This window comes from Diceros bicornis, chromosome 4 (assembly GCF_020826845.1).
Source record: "Diceros bicornis minor isolate mBicDic1 chromosome 4, mDicBic1.mat.cur, whole genome shotgun sequence".
Lineage (NCBI taxonomy): Eukaryota > Metazoa > Chordata > Mammalia > Perissodactyla > Rhinocerotidae > Diceros > Diceros bicornis.
Genome location: NC_080743.1, coordinates 87,803,128 through 87,823,907, shown reverse-complemented (window position 1 = coordinate 87,823,907; position 20,780 = coordinate 87,803,128). Strand labels below are relative to the sequence as shown.

At 38.1% G+C, this 20,780-nt stretch overlaps 1 protein-coding gene across 7 annotated transcripts in view; it reads right to left on the bottom strand.

The window, feature by feature from the left end:
* The window catches only part of ABL2 (ABL proto-oncogene 2, non-receptor tyrosine kinase), a 114,318-nt gene that overhangs the window by 12,663 nt on the left and 80,875 nt on the right, over positions 1-20,780 (bottom strand). For 3 of the 7 annotated variants that reach the window (XM_058539967.1, XM_058539970.1, XM_058539973.1), the window contains exons 2-10: positions 15,820-15,882; positions 14,423-14,593; positions 10,000-10,295; positions 6,759-7,031; positions 5,633-5,717; positions 4,240-4,417; positions 3,436-3,620; positions 2,297-2,449; positions 924-1,013 (exon numbers count right to left, since the gene is read on the bottom strand). In XM_058539967.1, coding sequence (XP_058395950.1) covers positions 924-1,013; positions 2,297-2,449; positions 3,436-3,620; positions 4,240-4,417; positions 5,633-5,717; positions 6,759-7,031; positions 10,000-10,295; positions 14,423-14,593; positions 15,820-15,882 — 1,494 coding nt within the window. Of the gene's footprint in view, positions 1-923; positions 1,014-2,296; positions 2,450-3,435; positions 3,621-4,239; positions 4,418-5,632; positions 5,718-6,758; positions 7,032-9,999; positions 10,296-14,422; positions 14,594-15,819; positions 15,883-19,924; positions 20,073-20,780 lie in introns of those variants that run through there. The other 4 variants (XM_058539969.1, XM_058539972.1, XM_058539968.1 and 1 more) reach the window with 3 other exon arrangements.

Sequence of the window (20,780 nt, the reverse complement as noted above, 5' to 3'; positions counted from 1 at the left end):
TTGTATATGTCCACATACTTGTTTTTTATTTTTTTATTATTATTTTTTTGTGTGTGTGAGGAAGATCGACCCTGAGCTAACATCTGCCAATTCTCCTCTTTTTGCTGAGGAAGACTGGCCCTGGGCTAACATCCATACCCATCTTCCTCTACTTTATATGGGACACCGCCACAGCATGGCTTGGCAAGCAGTGCGTCGGTGCACACCTGGGATCCGAACCGGTGAACCCCGGGCCACTGTAGCAGAGCGCGCACACTTAACTCCTTGTCCCACTGTGCTGGCCCCACATACTTGTTTTGTAGATAAGGGTTCTCATTGCTCATAGCTTAATTTAACATGCTCATTCTAAACCCCTTTCCACGTCAATATATTTAAGAATATAATTTTAAATATTCAATTATATGGATATAATAATTAAAGCCCACTAGATATTTAAATTGTTCTTAATTTTTCAATATTATAAACTACACTCTGATGCAACATCCTTGTAGCTAAATCTTTGTTCATACTCAATTATTTCTTTAAGATCTATTTCCAGAAATGGAATTTCTGAATATTGCTTTTATTACTTGGTTCTGCCTTTGTAGGTGTGGTTTAGAGTTGGAAAATTTTTCATGCTCATTTTTCCTCTTCTCTTCCCTACATCACAAGTGTTGATGCTTAAAGAACTATTTAACTTATTCTCTTTATGAAGAGATTGGATTAATTTCTACTTAAAATATAATTTCAACATTAAAAATATGAAAGAGACATAAAGACACATTAAAAATAGCAAAAAAAGCAAAACAAGAATAATAAAGGCCAAGAATTAATTCAATATCCTGAAATGGAGTCCCAAATAAAAGAGTCTATCATTTTTGAAATGTTATTACCAACACCACCACTCAGAACTAGCCACCAACAGTAAATCACCAGATTTTCACCTTCAGAAATGCTGGAGTCATGGAACATGGTTTCAAAAGCTTGATGTGTTTCAGCAAAAGAGGGCCTGTCAGCAGGGCTCCATTTCCAGCCTATGTAACAAAAGAAGGAAATATTAAAAGCTCCTTGCAGGAATTAAATATCCAGTGGCACACCTGACAGTGAGTTCCATGCATCATGACGTGTGCTTATTAAAGCAGTTACAGCATGTTCACAATGACAGTGAGGCAGCTGCTTCTCAGTTCCAGACTCAGAGGTGTAATAAACCCACTTCCTGGGGCTGGTCCTTCTATGTAGCCTCAGCTCCCATTCCTTCTACTACAGGAATGAGGGGGTGTGGGGAGATGGTTTAGAAAATGGCAAGTTTTCTTCCACCGGATAAATGAAAGAAGTAAAATCTGTCTTCAAACTCACTCTAAACTTATAAATAATCAGCTGTACATGTTCAGAAATATAACAGGATATCAGAAAGAAGGAGCTTAGAGTTTACATTTGACAAAGATAGGGCAGTAGGCAATGCCAATGCTCAATGAGAAAATAACAAGATTTATGCTCAAACACAATTGCAATTTAATTCACTACTCACTTTCCTACTTTCTTATCTTCAAGAAGTCAGATGCTTTTGTTTATTCATTACAGGTTACTTTCATGGATTTCTTCATAGTCTTTAGCAATCATTTTTATCCAGTTGAAAGCAGCCCTCCCCTACCTAATCTCTTATTATCCCAATTTCTTCTTAATCATTCTCATTAATAGTTATTAACAATTCTTATTAATAATTCATATCAATAAACCCAATTTCTTATCCTATTAAATATGCAAATATTTTTGAGAAACTGAGTCACTACTTGGGCCATGGACAACTATTCTTAGGATTCCAGTAAGACTCAATGGTATAGAATATGATATACCAACTGGCTGATCAATGACCAACTCTTTTTTTTTTTTTTGTGAGGAAGATCAGCCCTGAGCTAAGATCCATGCTAATCCTCCTCTTTTTGCTGAGGAAGACCGGCTCTGAGCTAACATCTATTGCCAATCCTCCTCCTTTTTCTTCTTTTTTTCCCCAAAGCCCCAGTAGATAGTTGTATGTCACAGTTGCACATCCTTCTAGTTGCTGTATGGGGGACGCAGCCTCAGCATGGCCGGAGAAGCGGTGCGTCGGTGCGCACCCGGGGTCCGAACCCGGGCTGCCAGTAGCGGAGCGCGCGCACTTAACCGCTAAGCCACGGGGCCGGCCCAATGACCAACTCTTAATATGTCATCAAGTTGGATTCAATCTAACAACACAACATCAAACAAAATGTTTCCAATTTTGTTAATCATCCTGAATTGATGACAAACCTTCAAAATTAAAATAAGCAAAAATACTCACATGCTCTCATGAGTTCATAAACCTTAGGGGGGCATCCTTCAGGCTGTTCCATTCGATATCCTTTTTCCAACAGATCATAGACCTGAGATAGGTCAATACCTGGATATGGTGACATTCCATATGTAGCAATTTCCCATAACAGTACCCCAAAAGCTGCATAGGGGATAAAAAAAGAGCTTAATGTTTCTTCTCTGATTTACCGTATACTATTAGGTAGCTTCTCTTTCAAATTTTGGGTAACATTCACACTGTTACAACAACATTAGTATATTATTCTAATTTTTACAGCATGACTTATCCTTCTAAGATATTGGCCACAGGAACACTTCAGGTATAACCTCAAGATGATTTTCTTTAAATTTCCCAATTTTTATTTATATTTCCTTTGCTACAATGAGGGAGAATAAACTATGACCATATAAGAAGTCTGGAGCATAATCAAACTATTCTTAAAACAATCTATGGCCTATTTAATGAGTTTCACATTTTTTAAGTCAGCTAATATTAGAGGAGTAATATAAAAATGGGCTCATTTAAAACCAGATGAAAGTCATACTAGAAAAAAGAATTTTCTTGATTTTGTCACAGGTTATTTCTGAGTTGAGATTTCCAGTAAAAAGTGACTTAAATCCTACAACTATTTCTGTTGGCCCACAATCCAAATTTCCAGACTTGTTCAACCCTCCATTAAATCACATTGCTTTTCAGGGCAGTAGAAACAAGATCAGTTACAAGGACAAATTCTAGATGAAACTTCATCATGCCTTCCTTGAAGAGGATGCTACTCTGTCACAGTGCTCTGGAAACGAGCAAAACAACCTACTGTGGAAAAATAGCAAGCTTTACAGAAAAAGGATCATTAGAACTCCAATGCAATATGAGATCTAGACTGTGAGCTCTTTGAAGGCACTGACTTTTTTTTTTTTTTACTTTCCTCTTTACACTTCTTTCTATGTTAAGTGTTGAACACAATGGTTGGCAGATAATAGGTATTTTAAATATGCTTGCTGAATGACTGAAGAAGGATGGGGGTAAAAGCAAAGGATGCTGATCATATAAAAGAGAAGCTTGAAAGAATTAAGAGCATTTATAAAGAAATTAAAATGATACACACAGAAAAAAGTCCCTTCCAACCTTACCCCAGACATCAGATTTAATTGAGAAGGTATTATAGGCAAGACTCTCTGGTGCTGTCCACTTAATAGGAAATTTGGCTCCAGCATGAGCAGTATAGGTGTCCCCAGTCATCAATCTACTTAAGCCAAAGTCAGCCACTTTCACCACATGGTTTTCTCCCACCAGGCAGTTACGAGCTGCAAGATCTCTGCGGAAAAGAGAACTCTAATGTGATTCCACTCAGATGCTGAGGAAAATGGTCATGAACGCTCTATTCTCGGTTCTTTGTGGTACAAGCAGAGTTGATAAGTAAGTGCTGACAGATATAGTAGTATTTTATGATAATCACTAACATGGTAGAAAGCCACTAGTATATATTATTTGTAGGATGCTCACCACAAGGCAGTTATGTGATGCCAGAATAAAGCAGGCTTCAGAACATGGGTTCCTATTTATAAGTACATTGGGATAGGTTTCAGAGGTGAGCAACAGACACTTTTCTACAAGGCTTTAAGTTCTTTGCTAACATAGAAAGCTATTTTTAAAATTAAGCCACTAGATGGAGCAAACGGATCTTGGATATAGTTCTGGGCAAAATAAAGAGCTTTCTGTTCTGAGAATAGCAAAGGCTCTTCATTAATACTTTAATCAGAGTACAACAGACTTATAAGGTGGAAATGACATTATAATGGGCCCTGCGAAGGAGAAAATTACTTTCCTGAATCATCTGAAAATTCCTGGGAAGGTTGTCACATTCTTCTCTTTATTCACATGTCAAGCAAGGTACCTTCATGGTAAATCATAGGCAATAATTAGGTTTTACATACCTATGGATGAAATTCTTCTTCTCTAAATACTCCATGGCAGAAGAGATCTGAGTGGCCATGTAAAGCAGTACAACTGCAGTCACCTCTTCTCGGTTGCATTCTCGGAGATAATCAAGCAAGTTTCCATATGGCATGTATTCAGTCACAATGTAAAATGGTGGCTCCAAAGTACACACACCTAATAGTTCAAGAATAGAGCTTATTTTACTAGTATATATTCAAACACTCCAAACCACTCTGGCAAGAATAACTGACAATTTTTAAAGTCTAGTTCAGCAGTAATCTTTTCCTTTCTTAACATCACATTCTCTGAAAATAACACAGCAAAGTTAAGAAGCTGGTTGATAAGGGAGTCTCTGCTTCCATTATATCATTCTCTGGAAATTCATATGCATTTGAGTATTTGCCTGTTTGGGCTAAAGCAGAGTTACTTGTCTTAATTCCATAAAGGGTCAGGAAGACCAAAACTTCTAGAATTCTGTATATGCCCATGACTCCCATCCTCAACTTCATGCTAACAATGCTTATGGAACAGTAACAGCAATTGTGCATATGCTGAAGACTATGTCAGCCCAGCCTGTAATAATGCTTTGTAAAAAGATTATAATTGTTTCCATAGTCAAGGATTTCACTAACACATGGCAGCTTCCTCCTAAAGAACCAACAAGAAATTATTTCCTTTGGGATAGTTTAGTTCAACTTGAAAACCTAAAGAAACTAGCCCTATTTTAAAAAGGGCAAAGGGTTCAGTCAAAGGTTTCTTTGTGACCTGAACAGGTGAGAAGCCAATCTATCACAGCAGAGCACTTTGTTGTAAAGGTAAACTGATGAGTGTGGTCACAATTTTTAATCTGCTTCTTTTTAATAGTCCTTTGTTTAATGTCTCTTTATTTTGTAAAAATACTTGGTGACAGTTTTTGGTCTGGTATCATTTTGAATGATTCTGAACTTTGAATCTGAAGCAATTACTAGAAGCTGGGCAGTTTTATACATTGTAATCAATCCAGGCCACTGTTTCTTGGGCAATTTTTTTTTTATTTTTCCCCCCAAAGCCCCAGCAGATAGTTGTATGTCACAGCTGCACATCCTTCTAGTTGCTGTATGTGGGACGCGGCCTCAGCATGGCCAGAGAAGTGGTACGTCAGTGCGCGCCTGGGATCCGAACCCGGGCTGCCAGCAGCAGAGTGCGCGCACTTAACCACCAAGCCACGGGGCCAGCCCCTTGGGCAATTTTTAAACACAGAGCCTGCTGATTAAAATGACAACCATTTATTGGAGTAGATTCACACTTGGAGCTTCCACCGTGGTGATTCAAAAGGAGGATGTGGAGGTAACAGGGGGCTGAGGGACAAGCATCTCTGAGGAAACCTGCGTTTCAGGCAAGCCTCCTCACCTAATAGTTGCACCAGATTAGGATGCTTGATTTCCTTCATCACTGCAGCTTCTTTCAGGAACTCCTCCACCTCCATGGTATCTTCCTGGAAATGGGGAAAGATAAGAAAGCAAAAGAGGAGAGAGGGTCAACTCACAATCCTAAAACTTCAACTTTAAAAGGGGGTATCTTTTGAATATTTTAGCATATTACTTCAAGAAATTTTATCAGAACCTAATAGGCTCTGCAGAAGTCCGATTAAGAAAGAAAAACGTCCTTGAATTTATCCAATATTTGAAACTGGAGTGAAAAATTAGGAGGGTGTGCAAAAGTCAGCAATCATGTCCTATCACGATTGAAACGGGAGAACTTGGATGGATAACTCAGTTCTCTGATAGTTTACTTCCCTAAATTTCTCAGCCTTTGAAAGAGGAAACAGAACAGTTAGCTGTTTACATGTTTGTCTTCCTAACAAATTCCTTAAGGAGCATGCATGCTTGCAAGGTCTTGCATAGTGTTTCTGACTCAGAATATGCTTAACAAATGCTTGCTAAAAAGATCTGACTACTACTCATAGCTGAAGAGTAGCCAGAGCTACTGAGGCATAAGGGAGAATCTTCAGAGAATGGAATGAGTGACAACCCTGTGATCTGATACCAGGATGCTTAAAGAAGAGAGAGAGTGGCATCAAGAACAAGATTTCTGTGGATATTAAGAACAGAAGAACTGATCTAATCTCATGGAGGTGAGGAGAGCAAGAGGCAGGGAGATAAAGGACAGGACAAGAGAGAGCCCATGATTCTTGAACAATGCATGCAGAATTCTGTCCAGCAGGGGTCGTTCTGAGGAAGCAAAATAGCTTGTTTTGCTTTTATAACTTATAACTTGCTTCTAACCTCCCACTAAGATCTACATCAACAGGCTCCAGAGACAAACCCTCCTCACACGTGGGTTTCACTGCATTGCAGTGAATCATCTGCCCCTGCATTGTCAGCAATGGCACAGGGTTAATCATCACAATTTGCTAATGTGCTCGGCACCAGTGGGTGGAAAGTGTTCCAAAGTTAAAGAAGGGCACACTGATATTTCCAAGTGATTCAGCACAAATGAAAAAGATGCCTGAAAACTGTAATTCTCAGCAACCCACCTTCAATGTTTTCACAGCAACCGTGAGGCTATATTTCTTCCAGACGCCAACGTAAACCTCTCCATACTGACCACCCCCAAGTTTGTGCTTCATGGTAATATCTGTTCGTTCCATTTCCCATTTGTCATGGATGGGGGACACACCGTAGACTGTAGGCTTATTACACTTGGGTGCTGGGTAGTGCAATGTGGTCACCAGCCCATCAGCCACTGTGGAGTGATGGTGAACAAGCTCCGCCAAGGTGCTAAAGCGGCTCTCAGCAGTTACATAGACCTGGTAAGAAAAGCAGGAGAGAAACTAAACCAACTGGAAAAGAGGTCAGAAATTTTTTTTAAAAGCCCATTATTTCACTGGTCTGAAGATATGAAGATAGGAGGTTATCTTATTGCGGTAAGTGAAAGAATGAAATGATGATGGCAAAGGAAACAGAACTTCAGTTACTTCAGTTTAATCTTATTTAAACCATTCTTCCTATGCGTCCTAAACTAGCTGTAGTCTTGGGAAAAAAGCTTCCAAGATATCTCTCTGGGTCATCGAGATCATTGGTCTTCAAATACTTTTAAGCAGCAAGACTGTGGAACCCAAAGATATAAGACAGATACAGGAAGAGATGCTCTGATTAAAGTAGGTAAGAGGGGACTTGGCCTTCTGTGAAAGTTTATGAAATACCACCTCTGAATCTTGCACAGACATAATCTGAAAACCACTGATTTCAATTTTTTTGGTAGGGAGACAGTATTCAAGTATCTTATAATTTTTATTTAATTGTGCTTTTGAGTGTCTAGGCCATTTAAAAAAAGCCACAATTTTATTTCACAGAGTTGTTAAAATAATAGTTAATTTGTGACAAGCAATAAGAAGCGTAAAGTAAGATAGCAGTCTTCAGGCTTTATCTCCCAAGGGAGCTTGTTTTATTTTTTTAAAAAGAAACTTTTATTGTATACAAAAAAGTATACAATTAATAAATGGAGAATTGATGATTTTTACAAAGTGAACTCACCCATGTAAACATCTCCCACACCAAGAATTATAACATTACCAGCACCCCAGACGCCTCCCTCGTGCCCTCTCCACTTTTTACCCCTGAAAAGGTAACCACTCTGCTGACTCCTAGCACCTTAGATTAGCTCTGCCTGCTTCTGAACTATATACAAATGGAATCATACAATTTGTATTGTTTTGTGTCTGCTTTCTTTCACTCAACTTTTTTTATTGTGGTATAATTCACATACCATAAAACTCACTATTTTCTTTTTTTTTTTAAAGATTTTATTTATTTTTTTCTCCCCAAAGCCCCAGTAGATAGTTGTATGTCATAGCTGCACATCCTTTTAGTTGCTGTATGTGGGACTCGGCCTCAGGATGGACGGAGAAGTGGTGCCTCGGTGCGCGCCCGGGATCCGAACCCGGGCCACCAGCATCGGAGCGCGCGCACTTAACCACCAAGCCACGGGGCCGGCCCAAAACTCACTATTTTCAAGTGTACAATTCCGTGGTTTTAGTATATTCACAAGGTTGTCCAATCATCACCACTATCTACTCCAGAACATTTTCATCATCCCACAAAGAAACTCCATATCCATTAGCAGTCATTTCCACTCCCCTCATCTCCGTCTTCTGGCAATCACTATTCATTCTATTTCCCTTAGCTTTATGTGTGTGAGATTCACCTACAACAGGGATCAGCAAACTTCTCTATACAGGGCCAGACAGCAAGTATTTTAGGCTTGTGGCCATAGCGTCTCTGTCTCAACTACTCAAATCTGCCATAATAATGAGAAAGAGCCATGGACAAAGTGTAAAAAAACGGGTATGACTGTATTCCAATAAAATTTTATTTACAAAAGCAGGTAGCTGGCAGGCCAGTTTTTCCTGCTAGTGTGTGTGGCAGTACTATGTTCATTTTTGTTGTTGTATGAGATTCCACCTTATGAGTATACCACAATTTACTAATTCATTCTACTATTGTTAGACAGTTGGGTGTTTCTAGTTTGGGGCTATTACAAATAGTGCTGCGGGGCCAGCCCTGTGGCATAGCGGTTAAGTGCACGCGCTCCACTGCTGGTGGCCCGGGTTCGGATCTGGGCGCGAACTGATGCACTGCTTGTCAGGCCATGCTGTGGCAGTGTCCCATATAAAGTAGAGGAAGATGGGCACGGATGTTAGCCCAGGGCCAGTCTTCCTCAGCAAAAAGAGGAGGATTGGCATGGATGTTAGCTCAGGGCTGATCTCACAGAAAATAAAACAAAAAAAACAAATAGTGCTGCTATGAACATTCTTGCACATGTCTTCTGTACAGATATGCACTCATTTTTGTTGGGTATATAACCAGAAGTAGAGCTGCTGGGTCTCTCTTACATTATCACTTATCTGATTCTATTTGGTTTCATCAAGAGACAATATGTCTATAAGGTGGTGCAAGAGAGAAAGAATTAATAATTTACTTATTTCCTACTTTGTACCAGCCATTACATTTTACAGAAATTATTTCATTTAATCCTCACAACAATCCAATAAAAGTGGGATGGGAAACTGAGGCTTATGTAAGGTCACAAAGTTAATAAATAAATGGTGGAGTTACACAGGAAACCAGGTCTGCTTGCTCCAAAGCCTGTGCTTTCCCCTAGTATGCATACCACATAGAGAGAGAGAATGGAAAAATGATTCAATCTAAACTTACTGTTCAATAGAATAACTGATAGACGCCTATGCTTTACAGTTTAAAGTAAAACAGTTCCATTCTAACACAACCATTCTAAAATAGTTGGTCTTTCTAACATGTAAATTGCTAAATGACTGTTGATCTATTTATATTAATATACATTAAAGATCAACACCAGTCTCAGAAGCCTAAATTCTTACCCTATGAACTTTCTGGTAGAGATTATTATAATTTTCAAAGATACAAGGTTTAATTTATAAATTCCATACAACATATTGCATGTATATGTGTATATTTGTATACTGATGATGATTAGAACAGCTAACATATACAGCAGTTCCTTCATTCTTCACCTTCAAATCTAGCTCATCATTAAACTATTAATATAATACTGTTTTTAATTTCCATTACCATATTCTTTTGAAAAGAGCAAGCTCTAACCTTCCAAATAGCCCAAACTCACATCAGTGATTATTTGATTTCATGTTAGACATAAAAACTATATTTTTCAGTCATTCTGAGTATTGGGTCTAACGAGCAGCCAGCCCACACCTACAGGTGGCTGCCGGCCAGTCTTACCTTGCCATCTGTGGTGGTATTGATCCTGTAGTGATAGACACGCCCCTCATACCTGAGCGAGATTGACAGCTGCCCGGGGCTGCTCTCACTTTCTCGCACCAGGAAACTGCCATTGATTAGACTGCTGAGTAGATACTCTGCTGCACTGCGTGACACAGGTCCATGGTACCAGGAATGTTTTTCCAGGCTGTTCACCGGGGTGATGTAGTTGCTTGGCACCCAACCTTGGCCATTCTTAGAGCGAACTTCACTCCACTCACCATTCTGGTTGTAACCAAGGACTCGTAGCTTTTCACCTAGCCATGAGGGCACCAGAGAATGAAAGAAAAGACGGTAAGACTTTATGTCAAACAGAAGCAGTCTACTGTCAAACTTTTAAACTCACTGAAAAATGAATCAGGAACTTTTATGCCAACAAAATTTTTTAAAATAATGAAAACAAACTTGGCTGCTCATCATATCCTGATTGATCTGTTTAGCTTGTAGCTTAAACAAAAGAAGCATAGTTAGAAATGGCTTTCTGGCATTTACTACAGGTTCTTAAAGGTTTTTATACCAACTAAAAAATGTCTTGAGGAAACTCCACGTATGGTAGTAACTATGTGTATGGCATACAAAGATAGAACGGTTACTCAAATGGCTGGAAAATGACATGGTCTCACCCTTCAAAAAATAAATAAAATTCATGTTTTCCTCAAAACAGTTTGTCAAGGAATGTATCTTATATATGGTTCAATGTTAACAAACAATCAAGGATTAGGGATAAGACAGATGAAACACAAATTTACTTCTAAATTTCAGTTGGCACCAAGGCAACAAAACCATCAATGTAAAAAAATCAAAACAAAAGAACAGACCACAGAGCTTTCAGCAATGTTTTCAGAAAGAAAATTGTTTAGGGGGTGGGAGCCGTACAGTGAGGGCTCCCAAAGCACAATCTTTTCTAGGACTCAAGTTTTAAAATAATTATAGTTTCCCATTTCCCTCCCATTCCCCATGAAGAATGAACCACTTCTATCTATTCCTCTAAAATTAGTGTGTGGGAAGGGAAGCTGAATCTGAAGATGGAACCCAAGACTCAAGTTACTCAGAGTATCTTTGCTATCAGCTTCAATGTCCTTGATTTCTCTATTCAAGTTGTAAACATCAACTCCAGACTCCCTCAACATACATCTTGCCCCTACACTTGCAGCACAGACAAAACAGGGAAGGCGAAAGGGATATTATTCGTAATAACTGATAATCTAAAAAATCCTTATAAGGCCTTAGGCCCCTATCTCTGAGAGACGCAAGCCTTCCTATAGAGTTCACACCCACTTCTCACTGTCAGAAAGCAGAAGAAAGCCAAAACAACTAAAAGCACATGGCCCAGCAGTTATCAGGCTAAGGCTATTGAGGAAAAACTCAAAATCATTATTCTGACAGCCACCTAACTTTTTTCAGTGGCTAACAGAAATGTTTACCATAGGATAACTTTCTATTAGCCCCTACTATCTCACCTGAGACACCTGGAGGTGAGACATTCAATGAGAAAAAACAAGAGTATGTACTCACACACACAGACACGTATATAAAATATACACATGTACAGGTAGATAGATAGGAGTGTGTGGTATGCTGGTGGAAATGCACAAGCGCACAGATAAATACTCCCCAACCATATTTGCAAGGAAAAAAATCTTAGTGCTGCTAGAAAAACTAAATAAACTTGTTGCTCTGTAGCTTTTCTCTACTATTCCATGAGAACCAGAAGTAGTAAAGACGAGTACTTTACTAAGTATATTATTGTTGCTTCCTTACAAAGAACTGGTAATGGCAGGTCATCATAATTGGGGTACAAACACCCTAGGTTTTTGTTTGTTTGTTTTCCTCTCTTTTTGGCCGTTAGGAGGAGATTTTCTACTTTGGAAGTTTTGAGTACCATGGAAACTGACAGGGGTATGACTAGTAGGGATATAAACAGTGGCCCTATTGACAGAGGAATCCTGGGGGAACTTTGTTTTTTAATTCAAGCAAACTATCATCTTCAAAGAGGAACGAACTAATAAGTATTATTTTTAAAATATATTTTGGGGGCCGGCCCCGTGGCTTAGCAGTTAAGTGCGCGCGCTCCGCTACTGGCGGCCTGGGTTCGGATCCTGGGCGCACACCGACGTGCTGCTTCTCCGGCCATGCTGAGGCCGCGTCCCACATACAGCAACTAGAAGGGTGTGCAACTATGGCTTACAACTATCTACTGGGGGGCTTTGGGGGGAAAAAAAAAAAAGGAGGAGGATTGGCAATAGATGTTAGCTCAGAGCCGGTCTTCCTCAGCAAAAAGAGGAGGATTAGCACAGATGTTAGCTCAGGGCTGATCTTCCTCACAAAAAAGATATATATATATATATATTTTGTTTTTTAAAATAATAAAACAGCTTTAGCATGACATCATTTTATATTAATAAGAACCTGATATAAAAATCTAGCATTTCATGGGTTTTAAGAGAAATCACTGTTGGCCATAAAATAAAGGGAATCCCCTTGAGCTGCACACTAGTGGTTGCCATAACTGGTAACTGAGGGATCAACAGACTTTTTCTGTCAATGTTGCCTTGGTGACTGAGCTATCTTGGAAAATACTGACATGAAAATTATATCTAGGAAAGAATGTTCTAAGTCATCGCTTCACAAACTTCTCCCCTCAAGTATCAGTAAAGGTAAAAGAGTGTGTTGCACCTCAAAGAGACAATGGCACAGTATAAAATTTCTTTGAAGTCCTTTGTTTTATCTTAAAACTTTGTGTAAAATTTTCCTCTCAATGCATAAACAGACACCTCCACACACATACAAATACCATCACCATCTCCTGCCCCCAAAACTACCCCAAATTTTTAAGTAAATTGACACTAAGAGATAACACACTTTACTTTTCCTGTGCCTTTGAAACCTCCTGGCACCTGCATACATGCCATCACATCCACTCTGGAACATATCTAAACCACAGTTTCAGAAACTCAGTTTTAAGGATTTCTCCTTTTAATGAATCTGGCTGGATTTTAAAAATCAATGTTCATAAAAATTTTATTTAAGGGTAACATTCCTTGAGTGGAGGCCTGTCTTCTTAATTTGGTATATCCACTCCTATTTAATACCTCATTCTGAACTTTACAAATAAAAGGCATGTTTGACAAATAATCATTTAAGTTACAATTTCACTTAGTTAAAAATTATCCTGAAATATATTTTTTCCCATAGGAGGTTTTCATAGGTTCAAAAGATAAGAACAGGGGCCGGCCTTGTGGCGCAAGTGGTTAAGTGCACATGCTCCGCTGTGGCGGCCCAGAGTTCGCCGGTTCGGATCCCGGGCGCACACCGGCACACCGCTTGTCAAGCCATGCTGTGGCGGCGTCCCATATAAAGTGGAGGAAGATGGGCATGGATGTTAGCCCAGGGCCAGTCTTCCTCAGCAAAAAAAAAGAGGAGGATTGGCAGATATTAACTCAGGGCCAATCTTCCTCACACACACACACAAAAAAAGATAAGAACAAGCTTAGGCAGATTAGCAATCCAATTCACGTTCACAATGAGAATGTCCCACACTCCTACTTCTTTCTCATAAAAGTTCCACATTTTCTGTTCAAAAAACCAATAATGGATGCTTTTACTTGGTCACATTCTTAGTGTTCCCTTTTTAAGAATCTACTGCTGAAGTAAACTACTACTCTCTTGAGAGTATTACTACAAAGAAATCCTTCCTACTACTATTCCTTTCACTAACTCTTATAAACACAAATGAAAGATAAGTTGTCTAGGCCAGTGCCACTGAAAGCGGGTCCACAACAAGATAAGATGCTCATACCAGAATGTGAATCACTGGACTATCTTCTTCATGCTGAAAGTCTTGGTCCAAAAAAAGAAAATGTCAGCTGAATTAAGTAATAAATAGTGTACTTAGTGATGCAGTTGGTTTACATTTTGGGTGCAAATTCTTAATCTCATTGTGGACTGGTAACGAACAGTTCTCCGACAGTCAGTCCACAGACAACACTTTGAGTAGTTCTGGGGTCTGGCAACATGACTCATCTTAGTTAACCACAGTTCAATGAGCAGAGATGTATGGTAAACCTTACCTTCACGGGAGATGAATGCTGACATATTACATATAGAATAGAACTCTGAGAATGAGGAAAGTTTATGTATATATTGTGCGGTGTTTTTCCTAAAGTCCTTTATCTCATTTTATCCTTAATAAACCCTATAAAGTAGACACAATAGCATTACCCTATACACAAGTTAAAAAAAAAAAAAAAAAGGACAATGAACCAAAAGTAACTGGGCTCAAATCAGCTAGCTAATTTTAGTCATAGGCAGAAGCTAGAACAGACCCCTTTATTTCTCAACCACTAATGAAAACTGAAAAGTGAGATGTTACACAGAAGCTCACCTTTAGTGATGCTAAGTGTGTTATCACCACTTGCTACAAAATCATAAAGTGCAACAAAGAGATTAGGGTCACTCTCAGTGGCTCCGAGCAAGTTCTCCTTGGAGCTCCACCTGATGGCTTCATTCAGTGCCTGGGGTTCAACATCACATCCATAGGGGCGGTGCAAGGCTTCTGAAAGACAGAAAAAGAGAAAGGAATTCACAGTAAGTTTAACAGTTGGAAATTCATTTGAATTCAGTACACCCATAGTATTTCAGCTGCTGACATATACTGACAGCTCCAGGGTGGATCAAAGCTGTACAGCTGTGGAGTCATGAAGGATGAGCACATGGCACCGTCTCCTAAGCAGGAGAGAAGTCTCCTTGTTGAAAATATAGCATGATAGTCAGAGAACAGAACACAAAATGAGCATTTAGCTATGATTTCTACGCACTCACCAAAAATCAGAAATAAATGAATAGGAAAAGCACAGTTTTCTCAAAATGGAAAAAAAAATCTCAAGAAATGGCAATTCATTTTATAAAACATACAGGATATTTTGTTGTGGTGATGGTGGTGGTTTTAAGAAGCAACAGCTATGTATTATAAGTCCTCCCAAACTACCCTTCTTCCCTTACTCTCTCCATATTAAACAAACTGTGGAAAAGATAACAGAGATTTTAAGAAATATGTACATATTGTATAAATTCAAATCCTCCATTTACACACAGAAAAAGCATTGAAATAGTGCTCTAGAAAATCCTAAAATTGTCTGTTAACAGAAAAATGTTTTAACACAAAATTGGTTTAAGACAAAATGATTTAATGCAAAATATTCTTGGCATTCCAAATTACCTTTGTGTTACCATGCACTGTCTATAATGCAATTGTGAATCGTTTTTAATAAAAAAAATGTTTTACCCTATTTTCTTTTCCTAGGTGGTACATTTTAAAATAACTTAATTGAAGCCTCCAGAATATATCACCAACAGACATTTATTGAGTTTCTACCAAGTGTAATGGTTGAAAAAGACTTGGTTTCTTCCTCAAGGCTTTATAGTTCCTAAATTTAGTCACACTACACAAACAGGTGAGCCCTGTCCCATCTTAGTTAAAGATCACCTGCTTTTCAGAGCCCAGGTCGATCACACAAAAAATACACTGTTCTTCCAGTAGCGATTTTCTGGATCATTGGGACTGTTTTTAGTGGCTATCTGCCACTATCCAACTGCTTATGTCATATAACAACACGTTTTTATTATGTTCCCCTCCCTCCACTCATTTTTAATTTAAAATTGGTTTTATCGTATTTGAAGGAGAAAAACCCTTGAATCTGTGGTTTTCTTTCTTTTCAAATTCATTCCCTCCTCTCCATCTCTACTGCCAATGCCTTAGTTCAGATCCCCAGCATCTCTCACCTGGACTATTGCCTCCAGTCTTGTCTCCCTCAAATCCATCCTCCACACAGCTGGCAAAGTGATCTATTTAAAACAAAAATTTGACCATGTCACTCTTCTGAAGATTTTTCAATAGTTCACCATCAAGCTAAAATAAAATCTCTTTATCATGGCCTTCAAGGTCTTTTTACCATCAGGTCTCCACCTACCTCTCCAGCTTCACCTCTCCCCACTCCACACTTCAAATTTTTCTTTTTTGTGTGTGTGTGAGGAAGATCAGCCCTGTGCTAACATCTGCCAATCCTCCTCTTTTTTGCTGAGGAAGACTGGCCCTGGGCTAACATCCATGCCCATCTTCCTCCACTTTATATGGCACGCCGCCACAGCATGGCTTGCCAAGCGGCGTGTTGGTGCGCACCCGGGATCCGAACTAGGGAACCCCAAGCCATGGCAGCGGAGCGCGCGCACTCAACCGCTTGCGCCACCGGGCCGGCCCCAACACACTTCAAATTTTAAAGTTTAACACACACCATGATGCTTCCTACCTTTTCGCCTTTGTTTACACAGTCCTGTTTATCTGGAATGTGATCTCATCCCACCCTTTTTTGACTGGTTGACTTCTATTCATTTTATAACACTTAGCTCCAACATAACCTCCCCAAGGAAGCTTCACATGTTCCTCCTCCCTGTGCTCTCAAAAGCATTACACTTGCTGCATTAATACCCTCTATCTTTATCTTTATAATATCATCATATAATGTAATATAATCATCATATAATAATCTTCATATAATCCTCATATAATAATCTTCATACAATATATCCTCATATAATATATCTTTATATTTATAACATCTTCAATTTATGTTTGTTTCCCAAACATCACAACATGCTTCTTGGCATAAGAATTGTATCTTTTTTCTAGCAAGAGTCACAAAATGTGTGTTCAATAACTGTTGATTGAATGAAGGACCAAATTACACAAAAATATAAGTGACTGGAAACAATGAGATGTATTTTAATCTTAAAATAGCACTAACCAATGTTTTAAAAATGGCTCCAACAACTGTCTACATGATATAGACAGAAATTCTTGTAGGTTGGATCTAATTCTCCTAATAGTTTTAGAGTTTATTTCCCTACATCACATTCTCTCCTTCTCTTAAAAGGAATACATCTTTAAAATTTCACAGCTAATTAATTTTTGTTTTACATTAAGAATATTATGACAAACCTGAAGATATGTTTGAGGTTCTGAAGAGTTAATCTGAAACAGATGTGTCGCTCCTTGTTTACATGCAGAGTTATAGTGAACAGGAATAGCTCTATCATATACCAAGATAACCAATTAGGATTACCAAACAAACAAAACACCATATTATATGAAACATCCTTCAAACTGGTCACATGTACTGTTTCTCTTTATTCTAACGAAAAATTTTCTACTCTAGCAGAATTTCCATTGGGCTACAAAATACCAACCCTTTATTACAATGAAATGAATTGTCAAAAAGAAGTACAAAGAATATTGATAATATTTATTAGGTTCCATACTGAATATCACATGATCCACACTGATAAATGTTTCTTGCTAGTGACGGTAGTAACATATTACAATGTTTTGTGATTATTACTGTTTAATGATTATCATCAAACAGTTCAAGTACATTTCCTTCTTTTTAAATAGAAGCAAGTCCCCCTTTTCTGAAATTATAAGAGGAAAAGATTATAAATCACCAATAACACAATTTGGACTTACTATAAAAAACCACTCTCCATTCTTCCCCCCAAATCTGCTTCTCTCACAGAATTCCTCATCTCAGTTAATGGCAATTCCATTTTTTCAGTTGCTCAGGCCAAAAACCTTGGCAGTTTGAGTAGAAACTTCCAGATATAAGATGAAGGAGTTCTATGGATCTAATGTATAGCACAGTGATTACAGGTAATAATACTGTATTATATACTTGAAAGTTGCTAAGAGAGTAATCTTAAATGTTCTTACCACAAAAAAGAAATGGTAATTATGTGACATGAAGCAGGTATTACCTAACTCTACGGTAGTGATCATTTTGCAATACACACGTGTATCAAATGAACACACAGTACACCTTAAACTCACACAAGGCTATATGTCAATTATAAAAATAAAGATGGGGGGAGCAAAAAACCTTGGAATCATTCATGAAGGAATCATCAATAACTCCTCCCACTAGAAAATCAGTTTCATGAGGACAGGGATTTTTATCTGCTTTGTTCACCGATAAATTCCAAGCACCCAACGGTGCATGTATGTAAGAGGCTCTCAAAGAAGACTTGTTGAATAAATGAACCACGTGTACTGCTGTACTCACAGCAGATGCTACAAGACAACAGAAGAGAAAACAAAACTCTGGAATCAGAAAAGGTTTCAGAGGAGAGAAAGCATTTAAATTGGATGAGCAGGCATTCTGCACTGATGACAGTAGTATGACAGACTGTTAATGTGCAAGGACATGTCTGTGACACGTGGTTCATCTGTACTGGACAGGAACTCAAGCTCAAAGGAGGACTGTTAAAGGCAAGTAAGCTGCTGCTTCTTAAAAACCATGCTATGTGACAAAAGGAGACAAAAGAATGAGAGCTATGGCACAATTTTATGTAAACTTAAAAGATATACAGGCCAAATAATACTGTACATTTCTCAAATATACAAAATAGTAAATACAGGACAAAAGTTGTTTTTGAGGCCAAAGTACTAAAAAAACCACAACTTGGAAAACAATACTTTTTTATTCCCCACTCCCTTTCTTCCCATCTCTGGTTTTATGGTTTTTTTGGTCAAGCCAAAAGATCTATTTCCTTCCTTTCTTCCTGCTTCCCACTTACTCTTTTGTTCTCCTAGAACTAAGGGTCAATTTCCTGTACAATCCGTCTGCACAGGATATCTACTTAAACACCATCCTACTCACTAGCACCAAACAAAAGGGAACATTTTTCAAAGACAAAAAACATCCTAACATTTTCCTCAGGCCAAGAATAAACATATATTAAATCATACAGGGTTAAAGAACTAAATGGGAGAGAACCAGCTAAGGAATAAAGGCAAAAAAGGAAGAAAAAAAAAAAGCCTACAGGAAGAGCAAGTAAACGTCACAGTGCTTATCCAACGGGTCTAGTCTAGGCCAATCCCCTCATCAGCTTGACAGCCAAATCTGGATGATTCAGATGTACTGTGCCCGCCCAAATCCAAGTGTGTAGGCTGGGAATGTCTTATTTTTGAACAATGTGAAGTGACCCACAGTGTCACTTCATATATCTAGTACCTAACGTGTTATATGTTAGGTACCTTAGTGAGTTAATCTTTCATTAACCACTGTTATAGAGTTAGATCATGGCCTTAAGACGAGATGATAGAGGACTGATTTTCACTTATGGAATACAGGACTCAAGCAGCAGAAATACATTATGACTATTAAGAAAAGGTAATTTTCTTACCTTTTTCTATTGATACACTTGCAGGGTACGATAAAAGTAAGGCAAAACATAGAAATAGCAGCTTGTACAAAGTAAATTATCAGGATTAAACAAGTTAAAATCCAGAATAAAACTCAAACTCAAATTCAGAGATAATTCCTAAATTTAATGTTTAATTTTATTAAAAACACTTTTCACCAGTTAGTCATTCAATAACTTTTATCATTTTAATTAGAAATTTGTCAGGGAGTAATTGGAGAAATTAATGTACAAAATTTTCAGTTTAGGCATTTCCAAGTATTTTACAGTTATCTTGCCAGAATGCTACTTTATCTGATTGCATATTCTCTAAGAAGCGAATAATTTTTAATATCTCTTTTAAAAACTACGTAAGGATAAATCATGCAATAGTTCTCAATATAGCTTAAGTTCTTCATATCAAGCCATATGTATCTTAATACCACAAAACATTACATATTCTTAATTTATTCTTTCTTTCAAATCAGTACTTATTGAGGTCCTACTATGAAATACCAGAAAAAAGCACATGAAACTTCACTGGCCAACAATGAAGACAATAACAGCAGTACATAAGATTAATTTTTTGAAATCTACATTCACGCTTGATCATTGTGATTCTACCCTCCCCTAAACTATCACCTCTGAACCATACCTGTCAAGTTGGGTACAGCAGTTTCTGAGGCCTCACTACACAGGCAGCAAAGCGACGTGTCCTGATCTCTGCCATAACTATTAGGTGGAAGGAGAACTGTCCCAAGGACCATTCCTCTGCCCAGAAGCACAAAAGTTAAACTGTTCTATGTAAAGAGGAAGTCTTAGAATTCCACTTGCTGACAAGCAATACCACATGCATGTGACATGACTCATGTACTCAGTGGCCAGAGGGAACCAATAGAAGGGTTAGCATTTACAAGTCTCAAAGTGGGTGGAGAGTAACCTAAAGGAAAATGTCTAGTAATTAGCAAAAGATTGAGTCAGAATGAGGTTACCTCAAAACCTCTGGGAATGTTTTGAAAAAATAAATAAGTAAAGTAAAAACCAACACACATATGGGTAACAAATAATAAAATATGTAGAGATCAGTACATATTGATGCGATTTCATTCCTAAGTGGATGATGAAGTGACACTGTAGAGAAAAGTTTCCTTGGAGAAAACCTGTTTACATAAAACATCAAATACGCTTTTAAAAGAGAGGAAACGCCTAATAAGACTCATCCTTTGCATCACTTAAATTAGTTCAAGAAACCACACATCCAAAGTCAAAGAAACAGTTACAATCTGAGTCATAAGCACAGAAGCCAGGAAATGATTCCCTTCACTAACATTTTGGCTCTATAGCTTAATAAAAGTTAAAAACATGGCACAAAGTGTTGAAAACTTTTGAGTGTTAAAACTTTTAAAAGCAAAAGCCTAATCTTTGTTAATATATAGAAACAAAATTAAATAAAAGTTAAGAACCTGAAAATGGGACTACTTTATAAGAATTAAACTAATAAAATCTACAAA